This window comes from Sus scrofa, chromosome 6 (assembly GCF_000003025.6).
Source record: "Sus scrofa isolate TJ Tabasco breed Duroc chromosome 6, Sscrofa11.1, whole genome shotgun sequence".
Lineage (NCBI taxonomy): Eukaryota > Metazoa > Chordata > Mammalia > Artiodactyla > Suidae > Sus > Sus scrofa.
In genome coordinates, this window is record NC_010448.4 from 165,396,296 (window position 1) to 165,418,424 (window position 22,129).

The 22,129-nt window shown below is 58.2% G+C and overlaps 2 protein-coding genes across 7 annotated transcripts in view; one reads left to right on the plus strand and one right to left on the minus strand.

The window, feature by feature from the left end:
- Window positions 1–6,373, plus strand: part of LOC100511937 (phosphatidylinositol 3-kinase regulatory subunit gamma) — a 134,409-nt gene extending 128,036 nt beyond the window's left edge. For 4 of the 6 annotated variants that reach the window (XM_013999442.2, XM_021096719.1, XM_013999444.2 and 1 more), the window contains exon 10: window positions 2,671–6,373. In XM_013999442.2, the coding sequence (XP_013854896.1) occupies window positions 2,671–2,869 (199 nt within the window). In that variant the 3' untranslated portion in view covers window positions 2,870–6,373. Of the gene's footprint in view, window positions 1–2,279; window positions 2,371–2,397; window positions 2,478–2,670 lie in introns of those variants that run through there. The other 2 variants (XM_021096722.1, XM_021096723.1) reach the window with 2 other exon arrangements.
- MAST2 (microtubule associated serine/threonine kinase 2) overlaps window positions 10,581–22,129 on the minus strand; it is a 213,154-nt gene continuing 201,605 nt past the window's right edge. Inside the window, 20 exon segments of the mRNA XM_021096724.1 lie at window positions 10,581–10,711; window positions 10,713–11,359; window positions 11,362–12,141; window positions 12,439–12,632; window positions 12,737–12,873; window positions 13,227–13,349; window positions 13,529–13,755; window positions 14,357–14,554; window positions 14,660–14,943; window positions 15,049–15,203; window positions 15,560–15,669; window positions 15,846–15,968; window positions 16,196–16,255; window positions 16,258–16,296; window positions 16,810–16,975; window positions 17,715–17,847; window positions 19,963–20,101; window positions 21,067–21,275; window positions 21,685–21,770; window positions 22,029–22,090. Coding sequence (XP_020952383.1) covers window positions 10,637–10,711; window positions 10,713–11,359; window positions 11,362–12,141; window positions 12,439–12,632; window positions 12,737–12,873; window positions 13,227–13,349; window positions 13,529–13,755; window positions 14,357–14,554; window positions 14,660–14,943; window positions 15,049–15,203; window positions 15,560–15,669; window positions 15,846–15,968; window positions 16,196–16,255; window positions 16,258–16,296; window positions 16,810–16,975; window positions 17,715–17,847; window positions 19,963–20,101; window positions 21,067–21,275; window positions 21,685–21,770; window positions 22,029–22,090 — 3,947 coding nt within the window. The 3' untranslated portion in view covers window positions 10,581–10,636.

Consider the following 22,129-nt stretch of genomic DNA (forward strand, 5'->3'; position numbering starts at 1 on the left):
GGCCTTGCTCAGCGGGTTAAAGACCCGGCGTTGCCGTGAGCTGTGGTGTGGGTTGCAGACGCGGCTCGGATCTTGTGTGGTAGTCCGGCAAGCTCCGATTCAACCCCTAGCCTGGGAACCTCCACATGCTGCAGGTGCAGCCCTAAAAAAGACCAAAGACCAAAAAAAAATGTATCATAGAACACAAATGTAAGAGCTAAAAGATGGAACGTTTAGGAGAAAACATAAACATAAATCTTTTATGCTTGTGGGTCAGGCAGTTGTCTCATACATCAAAAGCGTAAACATCAAAAGAAAAAACAGGTAAATTGGACTTCACCATAACTAAAGACACTGTCAAAGTGAAAAGACCACTCACAGAATGGGAGAAGCTGTTTGCAAATCATATTTCTAAGCAACTAGTTAGTGTCTAATATAGAAAGAACTCTTTATTAACAATAAATATAAAAATGCCCCAATTTATGTTCTTTTAATGGCCTTAGTTGCAGCATATGAAAGTTCCTGGGGTCAAACTGGAGCTGCAGCTGCAGGCCTACGCCACAGCCATAGCAACACTGGATCTGAGCTTCATCCGTGACCGTGCTCCAGCTTGAAGCAATGCTGGATCCTTAACGCACTGAGCCAGGCCAGGGCTCGAACCTGCACCCTCAGGGAGACAGCTTCAGGCCATTAACCCACTGAACCACAAGGGGAACTCCACAAATGCCCCAATTTAAAAATAGGCAGGGGAGTTCCTGTCATGGCTTAGCGGTAATGAACCTGACTGTGCCATAGGCCGGCAGCTGTAGCTCCAATTTTACCCCTAGCCTGGTAACTTCCACATGCTGCAGGTGTATCCCTAAAAAGTAAAATAATGTAAAATAAAAATGGGCAAAAGATTCAAATAGACATTTCTGTTTTTTTTTTTTTTTTTTTTTGTCGTTTAGGGCCACACCCGCAGCATATGGAGGTTTCAGGCTAGGGGTTGAGTTGGAGCTGTGGCCACTGGCCTACACCACACAGCCATAGCAATGTGGGATTTGAGCCGCATCTGCAACCTTACATGACAGCTCACGGCAACGCCAGATCCTTAACCCACTGAGCAAAGCCAGGGATCAAACCTACATCTTCATGGATGCTAGTTGGGTTCGTTAACCACTGAGCCATGACAGGAACTCCTCAAATAGACATTTCTTGTCTTTTTTTTTTTTTTTTTTTTTTTTTGCCTTTTCTAGGGCCACTCCCGAGGCATATGGAGGTTTCCAGACTAGGGGTCCAGTCGGAGCTGTAGCCAGTGGCCTACGCCAGAGCCACAGCAATGCCAGATCTGAGCCGTGTCTGCGACCTACACCACAGCTCACGGCAACACCAGATCCTTCACCCACTGAGCAAGGCCAGGGATTGAAGCCGCAACCTCATGGTTCTTAGTCAGATTCGTTAACCACTGCGCCATGATGGGAACTCCTCAAATAGACATTTCTTTAAAGAAGATACATAAATGGCCAATAAGCATTTGAAAAGATGCTTGATATCATTTGTCATTAAGGGAAGTATAAATCAGAACCACAGTGAGATACTGCAAGGATGACTCTAATCAGAAAGATGGGCAGCAGTAAATGTTGACAAGGATGTGGAGAAATCGGAGCCCTTCTGCATCGCTGGCGGGAATTTATTTATTTTGTCTTTTTGCTATTTCTTTGGGCCGCTCCCGCGGCATATGGAGGTTCCCTGGCTAGGGGTCGAATCAGAGCTGTAGCCACTGGCCTACACCAGAGCCACAGCAATGCTGGATCCGAGCGCGTCTGCAACCTACACCACAGCTCACAGCAACGCCGGATCGTTAACCCACTGAGCAAGGGCAGGGACCGAACCCGCAACCTCATGGTTCCTAGTCGGATTCGTTAACCACTGCGCCACGACGGGAACTCCTGGCGGGAATTTAAAATGGTGCAGCTCGAGTTCCTGCTTGTAGCCCAGTGGAATTTGGGCATCTCTGTAGCACCACTACGCAGGTTTGATCCCCTGTCCAGTACTTGACGAATGGGTAACCCAATCGTGGTATATCCAGGCAATGAAATATGCCTCAGCCATGAGAAGGATGAAGTATCCACACACATGCCGCCAGGTAGAAGAACGTTGAAAGCGGTGTGCTGAGTGAAAGAAGCCAGACGCAAAAGATTGAGGGACACTGGAATGTCCGGAAGAGGCAAATCCATAGCGACAGAACGTAGATGAATGGTTGCCAGGGTCTGGGGGAGGGAGGAACCCCGACTGCTAATGGATACCTGCTTTCTTTTCAGGGCGGTGAAAACACTCTGGAGTTAGATAGTGGTGACTGTAGAACACCTTGTGAGCTTTCTCAAAACATCGGATGCGTGCACTGAACAATCTTGGGGGGTTTGTTCTGCCCCTCTCTAGTGCTTCCTTGACGCCTGAAGGTCCAGAGCTGAGTGACTAAATGCAGCCATCCATTTTAGCTCCACCAGGTCTGGTGGGAGGTGAGGGTGTCTCCGTGACGAGTCCGTAGGGGTGGGGGGACAGACGCGCGTGACGTCGTACAAGCTTTGATTGACAGAGGTCTCCTGCCTCTCCTTTGCAGAGCGATTCTCAGACCTCAGCTCCCTTAGGGTCCCTGCATCTGTGGCTCTCTACCCTAATTCCCCGTGGTGTCTGTGTGTTGTATCGTTGCAGCGCCGACGGGGAGGTGAAGCACTGCGTGATCTACAGCACGGCTCGCGGCTACGGCTTTGCAGAGCCCTACAATCTGTACAGCTCGCTGAAGGAGCTGGTGCTCCATTACCAGCAGACGTCCCTGGTCCAGCACAACGACTCCCTCAACGTCAGGCTCGCCTACCCTGTCCACGCACAGATGCCCTCGCTCTGCAGGTAGAGAGGAGTGGGAAGAGAGGCGGCTCTCTGGCATCGTTTCTGCAGCTTGTTAGACGATGAGGGCATTCTTTCTACGTAGACTGCTTGTTTTGCACAAGAAGTGAATCTGTGAATGTGAAGTGGAGAGAGAGGCCGAGCAGCAGCTGGCCGGGATGGGGCATGAGGGGCCTGAGGTTCTCTGGGACTCAGCCGTGCCGCTGCACTGACATAGGAAGCTGGAAGCAGATGTTGATTTTTGGAAAGAATATTTCTTTGGGGTTTTTGTTTTGTTTAGCCAGCTTCTCTCAACAGGACACGTTAGGCCTGGTGAGCGTGGGGGGTTGTATCTGGAAGCCTCTGGCACGTCGCTGTCCTCTTGTGAGAGGCCATGTCCCTGGGAGGGTGTGGCGGGGCAGGGCTCTGTTGGGGGTCTCTTCTGACCTGGCAGTCTTTCCTAACTTCCTCCACAAAAGAGGGCGGTTTTGGTTCTGTAGTGGAATGGCACTTGGTGAAAAACACAACCAAAGGAAAATGGGGAGGCTTGGGATTTCATTTAAAGACTCGTAGTCAAGGGGTAAAAAGCTCTCACCCGAAGGTACTTTATTTCTTAACCAACATAGTTTAGGCATCAGCATCTCATCGCTCCTCCTTCTAAAGAAGCATTCTGTTTAGAAACCAAATTGATTTCAGCAGAACAGTGATTGTTGCCAGACGAAGTTCTGATGGAAAAAAGCGGCCCTCGTATCTGAATGCACATGTCTGTCCCAAACCTGAAAATCAGAGGAAGCCTCGAACTTGTTCGTTTCAGCAAACTCGGACATTGGTCAGTGTACCTCCTCTTGCCTTGCCCTTGTTTCTCAGAGATGAGGAATGGTGTTCTTTGTGTGGGCTGGTGAGCTTTGAATCATAAAATGAAGTTGGTGCTTGTGTGGTGTTTCCTTAGCCTAAAGAATAATCTGTCCTTCGAAACCCTTGTTCCTTGTTTGTATGAGTAAAGAAAAGGTGTGATCCGGTGTTTTAGATGCTCGAGATACCAAACAGTGACGCTGGACAGCACGCTTCCGTGTGCTTCCCCGAGGTTAAAGGCCCTGCAGAATAGTCACCATGGTTTGCTGTCCCTTCATCTCCTGTCCTCTGCTGGGTGGGGCCCTGGGGAGCCACAGGTGGCCAGGGCTGTAGCTGAAAGGGAGCCAGTAAAGTGGGTTCAGGGACTTCAGTAAATCGCAGACCCAGAGGCTCTAGTGTCAAGGGTGAGGGTTGTACCACATCACCCCTGTGCTTCCATACACTGGCTTCTGAGGCTTCCGCAAGGAAAGGAAAGGATGGATTGGAAATTAGGCTCTTAGTCAAAGCCGTCTGGACGCTTTTCTCTGTCTTTTTTTTTTTTTTTGGTGTCATCTTGCCATTAAGACAATGTGCAGGCCGTCCTTAGGCGTCAGTGGCCCCGATTATAGGCCAGGAATCTTCCACTCCGTGTGGGTGAGATCTTCCGGCGGAGCAAAGCTGGGCATCAGTCACGCCTGCCTCCACTGCGCCCACCGCCGTCTGTCCACACTCACTTGACAGATACAATCCAGTTGCCTCCGAGCCAATCCTAGAGCCGTAACAGGCCCCAGGTGAGTGAGTGGTGCGAGCCCAAAGCTGTGCAGTCAGGTATCCCGGCTGCTAGAGAAGCCACCGTCTTGAGTCTTGGAGCGTAAGAGTTACAGCTAGGAAAGCTCTAGTTCGGGGGATGAAAGACAGTATTTTGCTTTCCCCGAGCACTTATCTTGGTGAGGGGGTCTAGAATGGACCGTGACATAGAAATAGACATAGATGAAAAATCTGAGGAAAAACCTCCCGAGTTACTAACAGGATAAGAAGGGGGCATATCTTTGGCTTCTCCTTGGTTATGTCGCAACTTCAGGATTGGGTGAGGCAGATAAATGAAACCCGCTCCAGGGTCACTGTTCTGACCTAAGCTCTTAACCGAGAGCCAGCTGGACATTCTTCCCCAAATTGCCGGATTGAAATCTTGCTGGTTTTACTGAGTAATGCCAGACTGACTGCTACCAGGCGTGCCTGGATGGCTTTGCGCCTGGGGTCGAACCCACTTGAGCAGCAAGCTGCTCGGGATTGGGCGCAGGGAATCCCTTCGTCTGGTTCTAAAACTCGGTGTTCCAAATGTCTCTTACAAGAAATGGAAACAAGGCTGAGGATACATGCCTCTGACATCAGACTGTGTTCTGCTCCTTGTCTGGCGGGCGTTAGGGTGTGCAGAGAGCGGGCGAGCACCATCCACTGTCTGCACTTGGCGGGCTCATGGGGCAGGGCTGCTCTTCCCAAGCCCCACGTTCCTTCATGCTCTTCTCTCCTTGTTCGTTCTGGAGTTCGTTGCTTTGTGGGAACTAAGACCTAGAGACATTTGGAGAATTTGGCAAGTATTTGCTTGATCTCGAGCCTGTGGAGATGGTATCGGGACCAGTCTGGTAACTACGTGGAGGGTCCTGTGCATCCCCTTTGCTCCATGGTCTTGGCACAGACCCTGGCCTCCTTCCTCGGGATCCCCTCTGTCCTGTCCCACCCTCTGGGCCCTGGGCTTCTCTCTTGGCATCTGAACTGTAGCCTCCCTGAGGCAGAGTAGCGACAGACCACAACCAGAGGGGCTTATTGTTTTCCTGGCTAGAAAAGCTGGCCACCAGTGGGGCAGCAGCGTGGGGCTGGCTGGACCCTGGTCCTCCACCCATCTTTCCTAGGTGGAGCTTTCATCACAGAACAGTGCTGTCTCCATCTGGCCACGGATGCTAACTGAACCTTGGCCATGGCTCAGGCCTGTACAGGCTAGCTTTATCCTCACCACTGATTTGGCCAAGGTTGTGCACTTCCTAGTATCTTGCCCTACCCTGTCTCCACGCCTGGATGGGACCTCATGTGCTTTGAAGAAGCTTTGAGAGCCAGTGTGGTGTCTTCCATGGGTCTCCTCTCCCTGCAGCAAGAAACTAGCCTCATGGGTCCCCTTGAGCCAAATATCATCTGGGCAAGTCCTGGTTCCTCGAGGTGGTCTCTGTTGCCAGTTAAGACTCCTTAGTAGGTCTCTGTGCCTCAGTGGCCTCAAAGCAGAGGGTCCAGAGGGTCTCTGCTGTCAACTGCTCAGCCTTGCTCGAGCTCCAGCCACTTGTGACAACCAACCTTGTTCCCTTACCAATTCCAGCATGTGACTTTGGTGCCCTGTTGTTACTCGTGAAAAACCTCTTCTTCTGTTGTCTTTGATGTAGTCAAAAAAATTCATGTAGTTACGTAACAATATCTGATTCACAAGGAAGCCAACTCTATGTCTTGTGTTGGGACAGTTCATAATGTAGTTCCTAGACCACTTTTGCGAATTGTTCTTGTCACCAGATGTGTTCAGACATTGCTGTGCAGTTGTGGGGAAGGGAGGGGGAAGGTGAGGGAGATAAACGTTTCGGTCTTTTTGTTTTTACCTTCCCCAGGAGGGGACAGTCTGGTCAACTTGCTCCAATAGCGCAATAAAGACATTGCAATAAAGCGCCTCTTTGTCCTCATGCTGGGGCGGGTGGGGGGGGGGGCAAGGAAGAGGCCCGGGGTGTTTTTCCAGCCCTGAAACTTGCAGACCTTCTCCTTGACGAGCTGCAGCGAGGCCACCCGAGGCACGCTTCTTCTCTGGAGAGGACGTCCGCTCCATCAGCCGTGATGCCAGAATCTTGTCGACCAACACGGGACGCGGGGAGACGCACAGAACTAACTCTGAGAGCCCTCCCTTTCCTCCTCACCCTGTTCCCACCAGACAGCCAGTCACTTGCCTCTCGTCACACCTTTCTGCCCAGAAATGTTTGCACGTTCTAGCGAGGGCGTAGGGGACGCGGGCTCGCTCTGAGTCCATCCTCCTGTGGCCCCAGGCCCTCTCGTCCTGCCACAAAACCGTTGAGAACATAGCAAAAATGGGACCACCTCTGTGGACACAGGGCCCTGCAGTTCTCATCCTTGTCACTCAGGCCCCACCCATGTGTGATGAATTACAAATCAGACCGTAGGGCAGTAATACATAATGTATTTTGTCTTTTTAGGGTGGCACCTGCGGCATATGGAGGTTCTCAGGCCAGGGGTCAAATCAGAGCTACAGCTGTCGGCCAACGCCACAGCCACAGCCACATCAGATCCAAGCCGTGTCTGCGACCTACACCACAGCTCAGGGCAACCCCAGATCCTTTAACCCACTGAGCGAGGCCAGGGATCAAACCCTCGTCCTCATGGATGCTCGTTGGGTTCGTTAACCACTGAGCCACATCGGAACGCCAATAATCTGTAGTTTAGATGGCCTCGCCTCCATCCTCCTCCCCACCACTCTTAGCTCCATGGCGTCCCCAGGGCCACTGCTGGGAACCAGGAATGATTTCCCCCAACCCAGGAGCTTTTTCCCACTCAGCACGGGACACTCAAATTCCTCTCTGTAGCCCAGTCCGCTCTTCTGCACTCCGCCTGCTGCCTGGACATCTCCTCTGGGGCTCTGGGGGTCCCACAGGCACTGCCGCCTTTGTTTACAGAGGAAACACATGGTGGGTTATGAACTCCCTACCTTCCTGCCCCGGATCTATAACTGGGTCTGTATCCACATAACTGGTCTCCTCCTCTCATCTGTTCAATTTCAAAAGGCGGCCCTCCTCTAAAAGCCCATCTCTCCCACCTTCTCAGGACTCCTGTGAATTCTCTACTAGTTTCCTCTCCCCTGGATGATCCACTGACATCCAAACATGGTTGGGTCTCACTCCACTTACTCTCTACTCACACCTTTTGGAAAAAAAAAATCTAAATTCATCCTTTTTTTATGTCCTCTCTTGGGCCGTTCCCGCGGCATATGGAGGCTCCCGGGATGGGGTCGAATCGGAGCTGTAGCCACCAGCCTACGCCAGAGCCACGGCAACGCGGGATCCGAGCCGCGTCCGCAGCCTACACCACAGCTCACAGCAACACCAGATCCTTAACCCACTGAGCAAGGCCAGGGATCGAACCCTCAACTTCATGGTTCCCAGTCGGCTTCCTTAACCACTGCGCCATGATGGGAACTCCCTAAATTTGTCTGTATTTCCTCATCGCCTCAGGCATTTCAGCACGGGTTCCACCACTACCTGGAACTGCTCTCCTCTGTGCCTTCGGTAACCAGCACTGTGACCCTTGTCCATGAAACACTCTGCCATTGACCTCATGATCCATTCACTGAGTTCCTCTCCCATCCCTGTGACGGGTCCTTTTGATTCTCCTGGACTGCTCTGGCTCCCTTTGCACATGCCTCTTTCTCTGGCAGTTGCAGCTGCACGTGTCATGGCCCCATGCCAAGGCTCGCGTTCAGCATATCGAAGGCAGGGTCACCACCTAACCCTGGTTCTTAGCCCTTCTTTCATAGCTCAGAGAATGAAAGTACATCATTCATCTGGTTATGTGAAGTCAGAAACAGTCATCATCTTTGATGTCTTTGCTTTGTGTCTGCATAAAACCCACCACCACCACATAGCAATTTTACTTTCGAAATATCAAAGACATCACTTCTCTCCAACTGCAGCTGCACTGTATCTAACTTTAATACTGAAAGGCCTCTTCTTTCATTCTCGCCCCCTCAAATCCATTCCCATTATAGCAACTGGCGTCATCTTTTCAAAATACAAACCTGACCTTGATGTAAAACCAGGAACTTTCCACGGCTCTTATGGGATATCGCAAAATTCTCAAAATGGTCCGGTGTCTCCCGAGTTCGGCTCTCATCCCTGCTTCACTTACTTGTCACCTGGCTTCCTCTCGGCTCATCCTAAGTCTTAGACTTTCCCTTTTAACTTCTGCACGTGTCCTCTGTACAATCCCCACCTACTCCTGCGGCTTTAGTTACCAGCTGTTTGCTGACAGCCACTGGATCTGTGCGTCCAGCTCTCTACGCGCCCTCCTTCTGGGGGAACCTCCTCACTGCTGGCATCCTGCTCTAGACGACAAGGGGTACCGCATCATTTTCTCTCTGGTTGGCTTGATCCACTCGAACCCTGTTACACCGTAGTCAGTGGCCTTCCTAAAACGTAAATCTGACGATACCCTGCAATTCCCTTTCCAAAGTCCCTTTCACTCCTGTCAGGCGAAGTGGACAGCGCTTCTCAGGGGAGCTCGCTCCACTGGCACTCGGGGCAGGTGTCCTAAGCATCACAGGATGCGGAGCGTCTCTGTGCTCAGCCGTCCCAAACTCCTCCCCCCACCACCCCCCATTACCAACCCGCACCAGGGAAGTGCTCCCTCCCAGGAACTGCCGCAAGATGTGCCCGGCCCTCCCCCTAAACCTGTGGCCTGGTGCTTCCAACCAGTACCTGTCATACATGAGGCGTGCGGGCAACTAGTTACCTGTGTTCCCAGCGCCTGGGACAGGCTGGCCAGGGGTCTACCAGCAATGACTGAAGGAAGGTTCAAGATGGAATGGAAGGCTGAGGGGCAGGCTTCCCGCTGCTGCCCTCTGGTGGCCACAGTCTTACCCTTGCAGGGGGTTGAAGAGCTGCCTGGCCAGCCAGCGGCCCAGAGGTATTTTCTTGTCTCTGAGCCTCGTGCCGCCTCTCCTTCCGACCTAGGCATTAGATTATGGAATCGTTAGTGTAAGCAAGCCCTCCATCACCGTGGATGCACGCCACCACAGCCCTATTTCCTGGTCCTGTGATGCCATCTCCTGACTCAACGACATCCCGCAGATGCCCCCATCCCTCCACACCACCCACCCACCCACCAAGTGCTGTTCTACTCGCTGGGGGCTGCCCACGTCCGCCACGGCCCTCTCCGGCGCTAAGGCCTTGCTGACGACAGCTCAAGGAGGGCTCAAAGGCTACAAAACATGACGGGGTTATGACCGAATACAGAAGGCAGGTCTCTACTTCACCTGGCCTTTCAGCACTTGACCAAGTGACTTCTCCCTCCATTTAAAAACTCGTGATTACGCCTGGGTTTTTTGACTTTTCTGGCTGCATCTTCTAAGTCTCCCTTCTTTGCGTTAAATGCCAGTGCGTTACAATCGATACCTGGATGGCTCTCAGGTTTCTGTCTTCAGCCTAGATTTCTCTGAGCTCCACACCCACGCCCCTGGTCACCTTCTGGATGCCCCACAGGTGCGTCAAGTGGAATATTCCCAAGTCCAACTCTTCGCCTCCCTCTACCTCTCTCCTCCTCTTGTGGCTAAGACACTCCAGATTAGGAGATAAATACGGGTTCTAGAGTTAAGAGAGAACAGATAGGCGCTCATCCCAGCTCCGGCCAAGCTGGATGATCCCGTTCAAGTTAATGTCTGAAAACCCGAGTGACGCCGTCTAGGAAGCAGGAATGTCGGGAGCTACATGGCCTCCTGAGGTTCCCCGTCACCTGCAGAAAGTCTCGTCCCCTGGAGGACTCTTCATATAGGGCCCTTGCCTGACTCACCAGACCCATTTCCACTTGGAATTATTTTCAGTTCTTCGAATAGACCAGGTGCATGGTAAGTGCTTTGCCCGGACAGACGTTCTCAGACGAATCCCCTCTTCTAACCTAGCGAACTACCAGCTAACACCTGTCCTTCAGGCTTGAGCTCAGCTGTCAGAGTTTTGGGGAGCCTGGCGGGGTCAGGCACCCGTCCTGTGACAGTGGAACTGTCTCGTTCACCACTGCATGCTCGGCGGCAGCAGCAGAGGACCCTGGAGCTGCATCTGTATTGACCGAAGGAAAGAAGCAAGCACGAGACGGAAAGATGGTTTTCAAGAGCATGTATTACACAGGTCTGAGCGGAGGAAACGGCAAACAACTGCTACGTCTGCTTTAAAAGCTCATCGGACGCCAAGGCCTGATGCTTCTGAGGGCCCCCCGGGTCTCGGCCCTTTCTGGAGCAGGCTGGGCCCAGGCTCCTGGGCGAGGGGGCAGCTTTTGCATGGAACGTCCTGCCCCCTGTCGCCAGAGGCATCAGGCACTTTGGTGACGCCCGGGGCTGGCTCCTCCTCCTCCTCCTCGCTGCGTGTGCCCTCAGACACCCACAGCCAGCTCCGGCCGGGAAGCTGGCGAGGCAGGCAGGCCAGCCCGGGGGCACTGGGCGGCCCTGCCTTCTCCTCCTGTCTGGGAGACGGGTTTGTCGGGTGGACGGGAGCGGCAGTTTCCGAACCTCGGGTGCTGGCCGGCCCGCCTTCCGCTGTTGCCTTTCCGCCTGGGGAGGCCGCGCCAGGACCCTCCACAAGGAATCTCCAGGACCATGGGCCCCGCTCCTCGGAGGCAGGGCCGGTGGAGCCGCCGTTGGGGCCGAGTCCGGAAGAGCTCAGATGAAGTGCTGCTAGGGGCTGGGTGTGGACGTGCCGGGCCTTCCAGCAGCTTTCGGGGGGGACGGGGCCTGCGGGGCCAGCCCTACCCACGCTGGGGGCTGATGCCGAAGAGCTGGCAGCCTCTTCAAAGGCTGCTGGGGCCCCAAGCCTCTTCTGGGGGACACTCGGGCCTTCCGTTCTGGGAGGTGCCAGCATGACCCCTGTCATGAGGCCTGGGATCCCGGGCCCTGGCCCCTGGGGTCCCTGGGCAAGAAGGCATCCTCTTCCTCACCCTCTCCTGCTCCCCTGAGAGGGGGATCCTGGCCCACTTCTGGGTCAGGTACCAAGCCTGGCTCCCGTCCGCTCTGGCGGTTCTCAGGCCCCTCATCCGTGTCATCTTCCGAAGAGTCCACCTCCCGGATGGCTTCCTGCTTCTGCAGGGACTCTCGCCGTTCAGCCCGGTCCTGGCGGAGGGTGCCCAGGGCCCGTGAGGGGGCAGGCTGCAGCACCCCCTTCCCTGGCAGCACACTCCTGGTGCCAACCACCTCCAGAGGGCTGACTTCCCTGGGTGGCAGTTCCTTTTTTAGCTCAGGGTGGGGCAGGTCAAGGCTGTGTTTTCGAGAAGCGGCCAGCTTCTTCTCGGAAGCAGCTAGTGCGGCTGCCAGTTTCTCAGCCGACTGGACCCTCTTAAGGAGCGGTGAGCGGGGTGGCTCTGCACTCTTGGGCCGTGAGAGCTGCCGGCCTAGGGGAGGTGACAGGTGAAGCTTGGTGGGGAAGGCCTGGGCTCCGTGGCCAGACAGGGGCGATGGGGAACGCTGGGGTGAAGCGGCTGCTGGTGGAGAAGGGGTGTGGGCCAGCGGTGACAGCGGGATGCTGCCTGCTGACTTGCGTCGAGGGGAGCGGTACTGGCGCTGGAGCTTGGGTGCCAGACCGTGCAGAGAGCTGGGCCGTGTGTGCCCAGAGCCGGCTGGAGAGCTGGGCACGCTGGAGCTGGGGGAGCTGCTCTGTGATGAGTTCCCCCCCACTGTGCACAGACACACAGACACACAGACAAAGGCACAGCAGTTAGAAGTGCCTTAGGGGCAAGACAGGGCTCAGCCCTGCAATGTCCCAGGTTCATCAGGGCTACTCCACCAGTGAAGCAGAGCCCAGGCTGCAGAAATGAGGTCACCCTCCACCCCGTCACCTCCTCCCCCAGGCCACTGGGTATTTCGGGGGTGGGCTGAACGAGAACTTCAGAGCGGACCCGTGAGAAGCACACGGAGCCCAGGACTCCCACCCCCAGGGGTCGGCTCTACGGCCCGCAGGGAGCCCCTCATACCTGAGTGCACAGCGTCCGGGGTCACCCGGTACCCCTGCGTGGGAGACCGGGGGGACAGACTGTGGCCGTGTGTGGGAGAGCCTGGCCCGCTCTCGCCTGATGACAACGAGCGGTTGAGGGAAGAAAGGCTGCGGCTGGTGTGGAGCAGAGACGCCTGCTTGGTGATCTTCCGGAACAGAGAGCTCCTTTTTCTGCTGCAGAGACAGGGCCGGAGGCCGTCAGAGTTGGTGCCCAGGGCACAGCCCCCACGAGCACCTAGGCGGCCCGGAGCAGACCCCCTGGACGGGGCCTGGCTCACCTCTCCTGCCCATCCTTGCCCCGGTTCCGCTTGCTCCTTCGGGCCATCCTGGCCTTGTAGCTGCCCTTCCGCGCTGGCCCCACTTTAATAGACGTGTTCTCCAGGGCAGTTGCTGAAATGGACACCTTGCTTCCGCTCTGGGGAAGGGAGCCGGAGCCTGGGCGGAGGCGGTGGCCAGGCGGTCCCCGGCCCTCCCTCCAGCCCCGCCACCCCGCGGCTCCGGCTCCCGCCTCGGCATCACCGCGGCCGAACCACAGACCGCCCTCCCCCCTCGCAGATGAGCGAGGGGCCCCGGCGGGAGGCTGAGCGGGTTGAGGTCGGGCAGGTGGAGGAGCGGCTCCCGCGCTCCTGCGCTCCGGGCCCCTAGTCGACGAGAGCGCTGCCTCCCGGTGAACACGCTCTGCCACGGGGACGCCCGCGTGCCGGGCGTAGGTCCGTCTGTCCCCAGCGTGGCCGCGCCCCCCGACCCGCCCCCCCGGCCCCGACTCACCTTGAGGATCAGCTCCACCACCTCCGTGTGCACCAGCCCGTGCACAGGCTCCCCGTTGACGTGGGTGATGAGGTCCCCCTGACGAAGGCCCGCCTCGCTGGCCGGACCTCCGTCCTCCACGTGCTGTCCCGGGAGAGGAGAGTCCAGGTCTGCAGCCCGAGCGTGAAGCGGGGGCCCGGGGCTGCCCAGGGCGCTGGGACGCCCCCCACCCCCGACCCCTGAGGGCCGCCGTGTGGGCAGGGCCCGACCAGACAGAGGCTCGACGATGCTGGGAGACCCCAGGCCCGGGCGGCCGGACCTACCCAAACCATGTGCTGCACAGTGTAGACGTCCGAGTCCCCCATGTAGACACGGATGGCCCGCAGGGTGAAGCCGTACTTCTTGCCAGCTCGGTGGATGACGAGCGGGGGCCGTGGGCTGCTGAGGGCCGGCAGGAAGTCCCTGCTTGGAGAAGAGTCCCTGGATGATGGGTTGGAGGACTGGGAGTGTGGGGACATGGGGCTGGCCAGCGGCGAGCAGGTGTGCTGTTCTGGAGGAGAGAGGCCAGGACTTAGGGCTTCCAGCCCGGCCCCTGCCTGGGCTGTCGAGCCCACGCGGCTCTCGTCGCAGAGCCCGCGCCCGGGCGTGACCTCCCGCGGCCAGTGAGCAGCCAAGGCCCCTCAGTCCAAATCTTCGCAGACCCCAGGAGGCGACGGGGATGGCAGCTAGCACTCACTCGGCGCTTCCTTATGTGTGTTTAGGGCCTCACAAGCCCTTCACACGTGCTGAAGTGTCACCGTAGCCTATGAGCTGCCACTATTGATATCCACACATCCTGATGAGGAAGTCGAAGCACCTTCCTCGAGGCCAAGAGCCCTTGGGTGATGGAGCCAGGACCTGAATACAATCTCTCTGCCTCCGAGCCTGCACCTGCTACACAGCGCTCCCTGCCTCCTGGCGGTCGCACACACAACCCCAGTCCCCAACGCACCCCCGAGAGCCCTCTAGTCTCTTAAGAGAGGGGCAGGAGTGACGCACGGCTCCTCAACATACTCCCCCAGACACACCTGCCTCACACGGAGCCCTGCCACAGGCCCACAGAGATTCCGGGCCCTTCCTGCCCGTTTCATCTTCGTTCCCCGGGGCCTCACCGGCAGGAATGAGGAGGGACAGGGCGGTGGCAGAGGCGGACTTGATCACTTTGTTGATGGGCCGAGCAGTGCGCTTGTCTATGGAGTCTCCAGAGAGCAGCCGGTGGCGGGCCCTGCGCACTGCCAGGTCACTGATGGCCTTGGCGGTGGCTCCCTCAGCTGGCGGCAGGGTCCCACGGCCTCCTCGAGCCTCCAGGGCTGTGGGTCAAACAAGCAGTGAGGCCTACAGGGCAGCGGAGCCGCCCCTCCCGGCCCCCCTGCGGGACCCGCCGCCAGGCCCACCGGCCGCCTGCCGGGCCACACCTGGGCCGGAGGCGCTGCTCGGGCCGCAGGGCTCCTCGTCCAGCGTCAGCCGCCGCTCCGCGGGCCGATCGGGGGCCAGCCCGGATCCCCCCTCTCCAGACGGGGGCGTCGGAGGCCACGCGCCCTCCGGCTGCTGCCTCCTGGGGGCGCCACGAGCCTCCTCGGTGGCCTCAGGGAAGCGAGGCGCATCCAGGAGGCCCGAGCAGTGGCGGCGCACGGTCAGCGGGGGGCTTGAGTCGCTCTCCGTGTGCGACGACTCCGACACCGACAGCCGCTTCCGCAACCTGGGACACGGGCCGGGGGTGAGCAGGCCGGCGCCCCCCTCCAGCCCAGGCTTCCGCCCCCCCCCCGCCCCCTGCAGCCCGAGCCCTGGGCGCCCCGGCGCTCACATCTCAGGGGAGCCAATCACCCAGCCGGGGTCGCGGCCCCTGGGCCCTGCCAGGCCGTCGGAGCGGTCCTCCTTCTCCTCGCTCAGGCTGCGCTTCGGCGGCGGGGGCGGCCGCCGCTCCTCCAGCAGCGAGAGCCGCTCCATGCTGCTGTGCACCTGCCGGCAGGGGACGCTGCTGGGGCCGCCCAACGACCTCGCCTCCCCGGCAGCGAAGAGCACCCTCGGCACCTGAACCCGGGAGGCCGCGCCAGGCCCCCTTCCCCCGCCTCCACACCAGCTGCCTCTCGGAGGAATATTCTACTGGTCTGACCCAGCCTCAGCCCTGGCGCCTCCTCACACATGAAGGCCCTGAATAGTTCTAGAAGCATCTGGCATATGCAGGCCCAGATGCAAGTGGGCCTTCTCTTTCCCTAGAAGCAAGCGGCCCCAGCACCGCCTCCCCAGGTTGGCCCCGGGCACGGCCCGATGGGTCCCCTTCTCCTGGTTCTCAGCCGGGTCCCTGGCAGCAGCACCTTGCTGAACCGTGGAGAGCAGGAGGAGAACTGGCGGATCTCCAGGCAGCCGTCCTCACTCGCTTCCCCCTCGTCTTCCGAGTCCATGTGGTGGTACCGCTCAGAGCGGGCTGGGTCAGACACACAGGACAGGCCCTTTCAGAAGCCCTGGCGGTGGCCCCTTTGACCAGATCAGACCTCAGGAGGGCCTGGAAAAGCTGCTCCCAAGACCAAGTTCAAGGTGCACGGGTGGCTCTGGGCACAGAGGTGGGATCCCCACTCCTCCCCACCCCACCCATGGCCTTACTGTCAAAGTAGCTGGTGTCATCCTCCGACTCCAGCTGAGGAATAAACTCAGCCTTCTGGCGAAGAAGTCCCGTCCAGTCCAGACCAGTGAAGAAGGGGTGCTGCTTCACCTCGTGGGCACTGCCTGTGGACAGGGGTGGCATGGCAAAGGGGTAGGCTGAGCTGTGTGGAGTCCAGGTCAGTGTGTCCATTAAGAACCTAGGCCTCGAGAGGCTGGGACCTGGGAGCCTCAGCTCTAGCATCTTCCACAGGCACTGCCCACACCTGAAGCCCGAACCTCCCAGTTATATGGATGCAGCCCCTGCCCACCCCATTGCAAAGGGCAAGAAAGGTTAGTGGGGCCTGTCCCACCTGTACCCAGCCTCTCCAGAGGATTCTGGCGGAGCAGTTTAGAGGTGAGATCCTGGGCATCGGCGGCAGCGCGTCATCCCCCTCGGGCCACACGATCTCATCTGGAGAGTCATTGCGGGTGACAAGGGGAGGAGTGGTTAGAGAAGGGTCTCAGAAACCGTGGGCAGAGTGGGGAGACGAGGAGAGTCCTCGGACAGGATGAGGGGGCAGAGGCACAAGGGCGCCGCCCAGAGCTCCGAACGCCTGGCCTGGGGCCCGCCTGCTTTGAGTTGTGCGGGTTCCTGTCCTTCTAGGAGTCGCCCACCCCCTGGAGCACGGCTGGCTCTTAGGTCCAGAGTTTGCCCTGCAAAGGCCTCCCTTGGTCTCATTGCGAGCCCACCCTGTCTCTACAGCCCAGACGCAAGTACAGTGCCACTCAGCTCACACTCGGTGTATGCACAGGCACACCCAAGCACACACACGGGACCACGAACACAATCAGAACAAGAGCTAGTGACAGAGAGCTCACGCGCACACATCTAAGAGGCCAGCAGACCCAAGCCTCGCAGACGCGTGCGTAAATCCCGCGTGTGGAGGCAGCTTCTGTCCCCGTGGGCCAGGGCGACGGTACCTACCACTGATCACTTGCCCGAAGAGCTCCTCCGGAGTGTCGCCGAAGAAAGGGACGCAACCCACCAGGAACTCATACAGGATCACGCCCATGGCCCACCAGTCCACCGGCTTCCCGTAGCCCTGACGCAGGATCACCTCGGGCGCGATGTACTCCGGGGTCCCGCACACCTGCGCACGGAGAAGCCAGGCTGGCTCAGCATCCCTGGGCAGCGAATTGGCACAGCAGCTGGAGGGGTGGGGGTGTTCCCACTGCTGGAGCAGAAAGTCGCTGAAGGAAGACTCAGCTCACTCTGGTTAATAAGTGGGAGCAAGAGGCGCCCCAGGGTCCCCGAGCTGGAGCTGCTGGTGGGGTTTGTCTACTTCGTGATTAACCGAGGCAGCTCACTCTAGCCTGCAACCATGACGCCCCGAAGCTTCAACTCCTCCTTCGGGCACGTGGCGCCCGCAACTGGCCTCTGCCCCCCAGCCTCCCGAAGAACAGAGCCTACAGTCAGGGACTACCGCAGGGACCTGTGAAAGGTCACCACCTGGAGCGCCAAGTCGGGAAACGTCCGGGGCTACTCTCAGGAGGCTGTGCTCCCAGGACGAGAGGCGCCAGGAATTCTGCTCTTGACCGAGGCCAGGAGGCCCAGGACTGACCTCACACCAGTCTCCGCGAGTGTCGGCACTCACGTGACCTCTCGTCTCCAAACCCTGAGGAGGGAGATGATTTTGGATTTTACATCCATGTGATTCTCACGGTCTATCTATTTCCAAAGGTGCCTCCCGTCTCAATGCCTCCCTGGAACCAAAAGGTAGGGAAGAAGGAGCTCCCGGTTTTAACACCAGCTGCAAGGTAAGCACGTGCCCCCTGGTCTTTATTCTGAGGCCCAGAATGCACCCCCCGCGTCCCGACCGTCCTTCTTACCTGCTTGTCCAGGAACTCCCGAGCATCCTTTTCAATGTGGCCCTCGTACAAGTTTGTGGTCAGACTCATGAGGCCAATTTTCGAAAGGCCGAAGTCGGTGAGTTTGATGTGCCCCATGGATGTAATCAGCAGGCTGGGAACCCAGAGAAACAAAAGGCTGGACTTATTTCCCGGTTTTCCAAGAGCGCTAGTTGTAGCATAAGCCCATTTAGTATTTCCGCTCAGGGTCTGCTGGGGGACAGGGGCAAGGTGGCTTCACCAGAGAGACAGGCAGTGGTCAAAGAATAGACAGCTCTTGGAGTTCCTGTCGTGGCGCAGTGGTTAACAAATCCGACTAGGAACCATGAGGTTGTGGGTTCGGTCCCTGCCCTTGCTCAGTGGGTTAACAATCCGGCATTGCCGTGAGCTGTGGTGTAGGTCGCAGACGCGGCTCGGATCCCGCATTGCTGTGGTAGTGGTGTAGACCGGCGGCTACAGCTCCTATTCGACCCCTAGCCTGGGAACCTCCATATGCCGCAGGAGCGGCCCTAGAAAAGGCAAAAAGACGGAAAAAAAAAAAAACAAACAAAAAAACAAAACAAAAAAAAACCAAAACCAAACCCAAACAGCTATGGCCACAGAGTACCGCACTCGGAACAGGCAACTGACCTGCCTTCTGCCCGTCATCCCAACTCATTTTTGTTCACTGACCTCAACTGCCTCCTGTGCTGGGGGCGGAGGAGGAAGAGCCTTCCTTCCACGGGGCCCTCAGCCTCATCCTAACGCTCTGGCCATTCCCAGTGCCTTCCCTCACTGGGGGGCTCACAACACCCCAAGTCAGGGACAGGGGCAAGGGGCACAATGCCCTCAGCCCGCAGCCACGGCGGGTCTTGGGAGCGCGGGTTGGAAGAAACTACAGTGAGATCTCTACCAACTGCGAATAGGAGACCTGTCGCCTCACCGTCACACTCGCCGCCTGGGCCACTTCATTTTGTGCTAAGGTCTCACCCTGGCCGCCCCTCTGTGATCCCCAAATCAGCATCTCTGGCCCCGAGATCTTTTCTGAGCTCCATGCCGCCTCGCTGCCCAGGTGCCCTCTGGGCACCGCAAACACAGCCCGTCCAGAACAAGGCCATGCTTCCCCGCTGGTGCTCTTCTCAGCGAGAAGCGGTCATTTCTGCCAGCTTCCGAGCTCCGTGATGAGGGCTTTACTGATTATTCATAAACGTATCCTGGCTTGGGGAAGGTCTTACAGCGCAACTGCCACCACAGAGGTGGGTGTTAGAATCCCGAGGGGAGGAGCAGGAGGCTCGGAGAGGGTTAATGAACAGACCCGAGCCCACAGAGCCAACGCGCTCTACGCACTCAGGCCTGATGTCAAAGCCGCCCCCCACCGCACCAGCCCCAAGCTGCGGAGCCATCCCAGACTCCCGCCCCGGCCCCAGCCTGGGGCCTCCTCTCCCCTTCCTCAAGCCGTCCCTCTCTTCTCCACCCTGACTGCTCCCCTGCAGGAGCAGGTACAACAGTGGGGCTTGGCCTCCTGCCAAGGTCTCGCCACCTCCTTCCATGGGCAGTGACCACCTTAAACTTAAATCAGAGTCTGAGCGTGCCACTCTGTCGCACCTGCGATTAAGAGGCCCTTCAGAGCCCCTCTAGGACCCTTTAAGGTAAAACTCAAACCTAACAAAAGGCCCCATGATGATCCACCCCTGCCCACCTCTCTCTTCCTCTCCCGACCCACAGACAGGCTCAGCTCCAGGCACACGGCACTACCTGCAGCCCCTGAATGGTCCCTGCCCTCGCACCTGCGTGTGCCTTTGCAATCTGGCTCCCCAGCTTGAGAAAGCTCCTCCCACCTCGGCCCACCTGCTTGGTACCTTTTAAGAAACAGCCTATGCACAGGTACTTCTGTCACCCACACCAGGCTGAAGCCCTACAGGTCCAGGACCAGAATACGGTGCTCAGCACAGCAATGACATCAGCAGCGTCAGGACACCTGCTCAGCTGTCTACTGGCTGTGTGGATTTTGTGCCTGCTCGGTTTCATGAATGACACGATCCCTGCATGTCACCAAAGCCCGGGATGCCCCCGCCAGACTCTGCTGGCGCTGTTCCCCGTGTTTGGGGTGGCTGAGGGTAAGAGCACCAAGCCTACAGCAGGGTTTCCTGGCAGCCGTTCCGGGAGAGGTTCAAACATGCTGGGTCGGCCTCCATTACTCCAGAGACCCAAGAGGGGGACCAGGGACAAGGGACCCAGACGGTGGGCGTACTTGTCAGGCTTGAGGTCACGGTGCACGATGCCGTAGTTGTGCAGATACTCCAGGGCGAGCACGGTTTCCGCGAAGTACAGGCGCACCATGTCCACGGGCAGGGCCCCGATGTGCTTCAGCAGAGTGGCGCAGTCCCCTCCTGCAACAAGCCCAGGTCCCCATGAGGGAAGCATCCGGAGCCCCGCCTGGGATGGCCTCCTGGGCCCCTGGGGAGATAACTTCCTGGAAGACCCAGGTCCCAGAGACGGTGATTCCAGCCCTTCTGCCGCTGGCCCGGGTGAGACGGGGCGCGGAGGGGAGCAGGAGGAAGAGGAGGCTGCCAGGGGCTGTTGAGGCCTGTGTTCAGACCAGAGAAGGAAGGAGCCCAGGCCTCTAGGCCTGTGAGTTGACTTGCAGGTCCAGAGCAAAGTTCTTTTAGGATGGAAATCCTGTTTATTATAAACACCTCTGGCTGCAACTTCACCATTTGTTCATCACTTCCTCCCTGTCGGCCGCCCTTTAGCTGTGGAGTCAAGTAACATGGAACTCCGGGCAGGTACCCAGAGAGTTAAAGGGGACGTTCTATTCAACGTCAACTTCAGGACTCAGGCAAAATATCTGAGGCAGCTGCACACTGCACTGCCAGGGGTGGGGGGAAGGCCACTGGCAAAGCTGCTGCCCATCCAGGGCTGTGCCCTGGGACGCTTGCCTGTGCGATCTTAGGGGGGGTCCCTTTCACAAGCCATCTGCCAAGGCAGTGACTTTTCTTTCTTCTGATTCCATCCTCCCAGCATCCATTCCTGGGCTCTGCTCCTGCCTGGCACCAGCGGTGGAGGCTGTGCAGGCGCTGGGGGACAGGATCTATACCTGCGGGGCTGCGACCGCCCGTCCCAGGATGCTTCTCCCTGCGCCTGCACAGGCAGCCTTGGGGCCGCTACTGCCCCGGAAGCCTCTCCCCAGAGAGGCAGGGCGCCCTGTGCCCGCCCCGGCCAAAGGGCCTCTGGGACCTGAAGGCAGAACCAACGCCAGAGAGGCTGGGAAGCTGGGCCCTGACACCTGACGTCTCCACAAAGCGATCGGCCCCTGCCCCCAGGCTGTGCCGAGGGCGCCCCCCCTGCCCCGTACCTTCCACATACTCCATCACCATGCACAGGTGGCGCCGGGTCTCGAAGGAGCAGAACATGCTGACCACGAAGGGGTTCTCGGCGAACGTCAGGATGTCGCGCTCCACGAAGGCCTGCTGGATCTGGTTCCGCAGGATCAGGTTCTGCTTGTTGATCTTCTTCATGGCAAAGCGCTGCCGGGTGGACTTGTGCCGCACCAGGAAAACGGCCCTGGGAAACACAGCCCGCGTCCCCGAGCTCAGGGGTCCAACGCCCCCTCTCACAGCTTAAGAACGCAGAGAGCAAAGGCAGAGGGGGTGCTCATCGGAGGGGGAGCTGAGCCCGCAGCCCAGAGAGCACTTCGATCTCCCGATGGACCGAGGCCCAAGGACACTGAGCCCCACTCAGAGCGCAGCGAGGGGAGGGCGCCCCCAAGCAGAGGGGATCTTGCCAGGGAAAGGCAGCCCGCTCAGATGCCGCCGGAAACTGACCCTTGCCTCTGCAGAAGGCCCCGGGGTGGAGGAGCGGGTCCATCCTGAGGCACCTGCTGCCCGGAGGACCAGGCATCACCCGCCTAGAGGGAGGAACCCGAGCGCTGACTCGGCTCCAGAGGCAGCCGCACCCTGACCCCTGCCTTTACCCGTAGGCGCCGTTGCTGATGAGCTTGATGGTTTCAAAGTCCTCTTCAGAGGGTGTCTTCTGAGGTGTCAGAGATGCCCCACGGCCCTGGAAGACGCGGGAAAAGGCGGGAGGCAGGCGTGCTTCTCAGAGGCCACCCGCTTGGGAAGTTGTAGCCCCAGCATACGCTCAGCTCTCCGTCCTGCCACAGCCTCCTGCCTGCCCTTCCTCAGGATCGGAATGACCGGAGACGGCGAAGCGGCCAGCCGCGGCCCATCCCGCCTCAGACAGTCTCTTAGGGAGACCCCCCAGCCCTTTACTGGCCAGGCCCAGGCTCCAGGCCTGGGGCAGTAGCGCAGGTCTTACCTCGACCGAATCATCTGTCTCTGGAGTGTCAGGACTGTCGTAACTGCTCAGCTGGGCCATTTCTAGAAACAAAGCAGGGATACACGGGAGAAGTGTGCTCG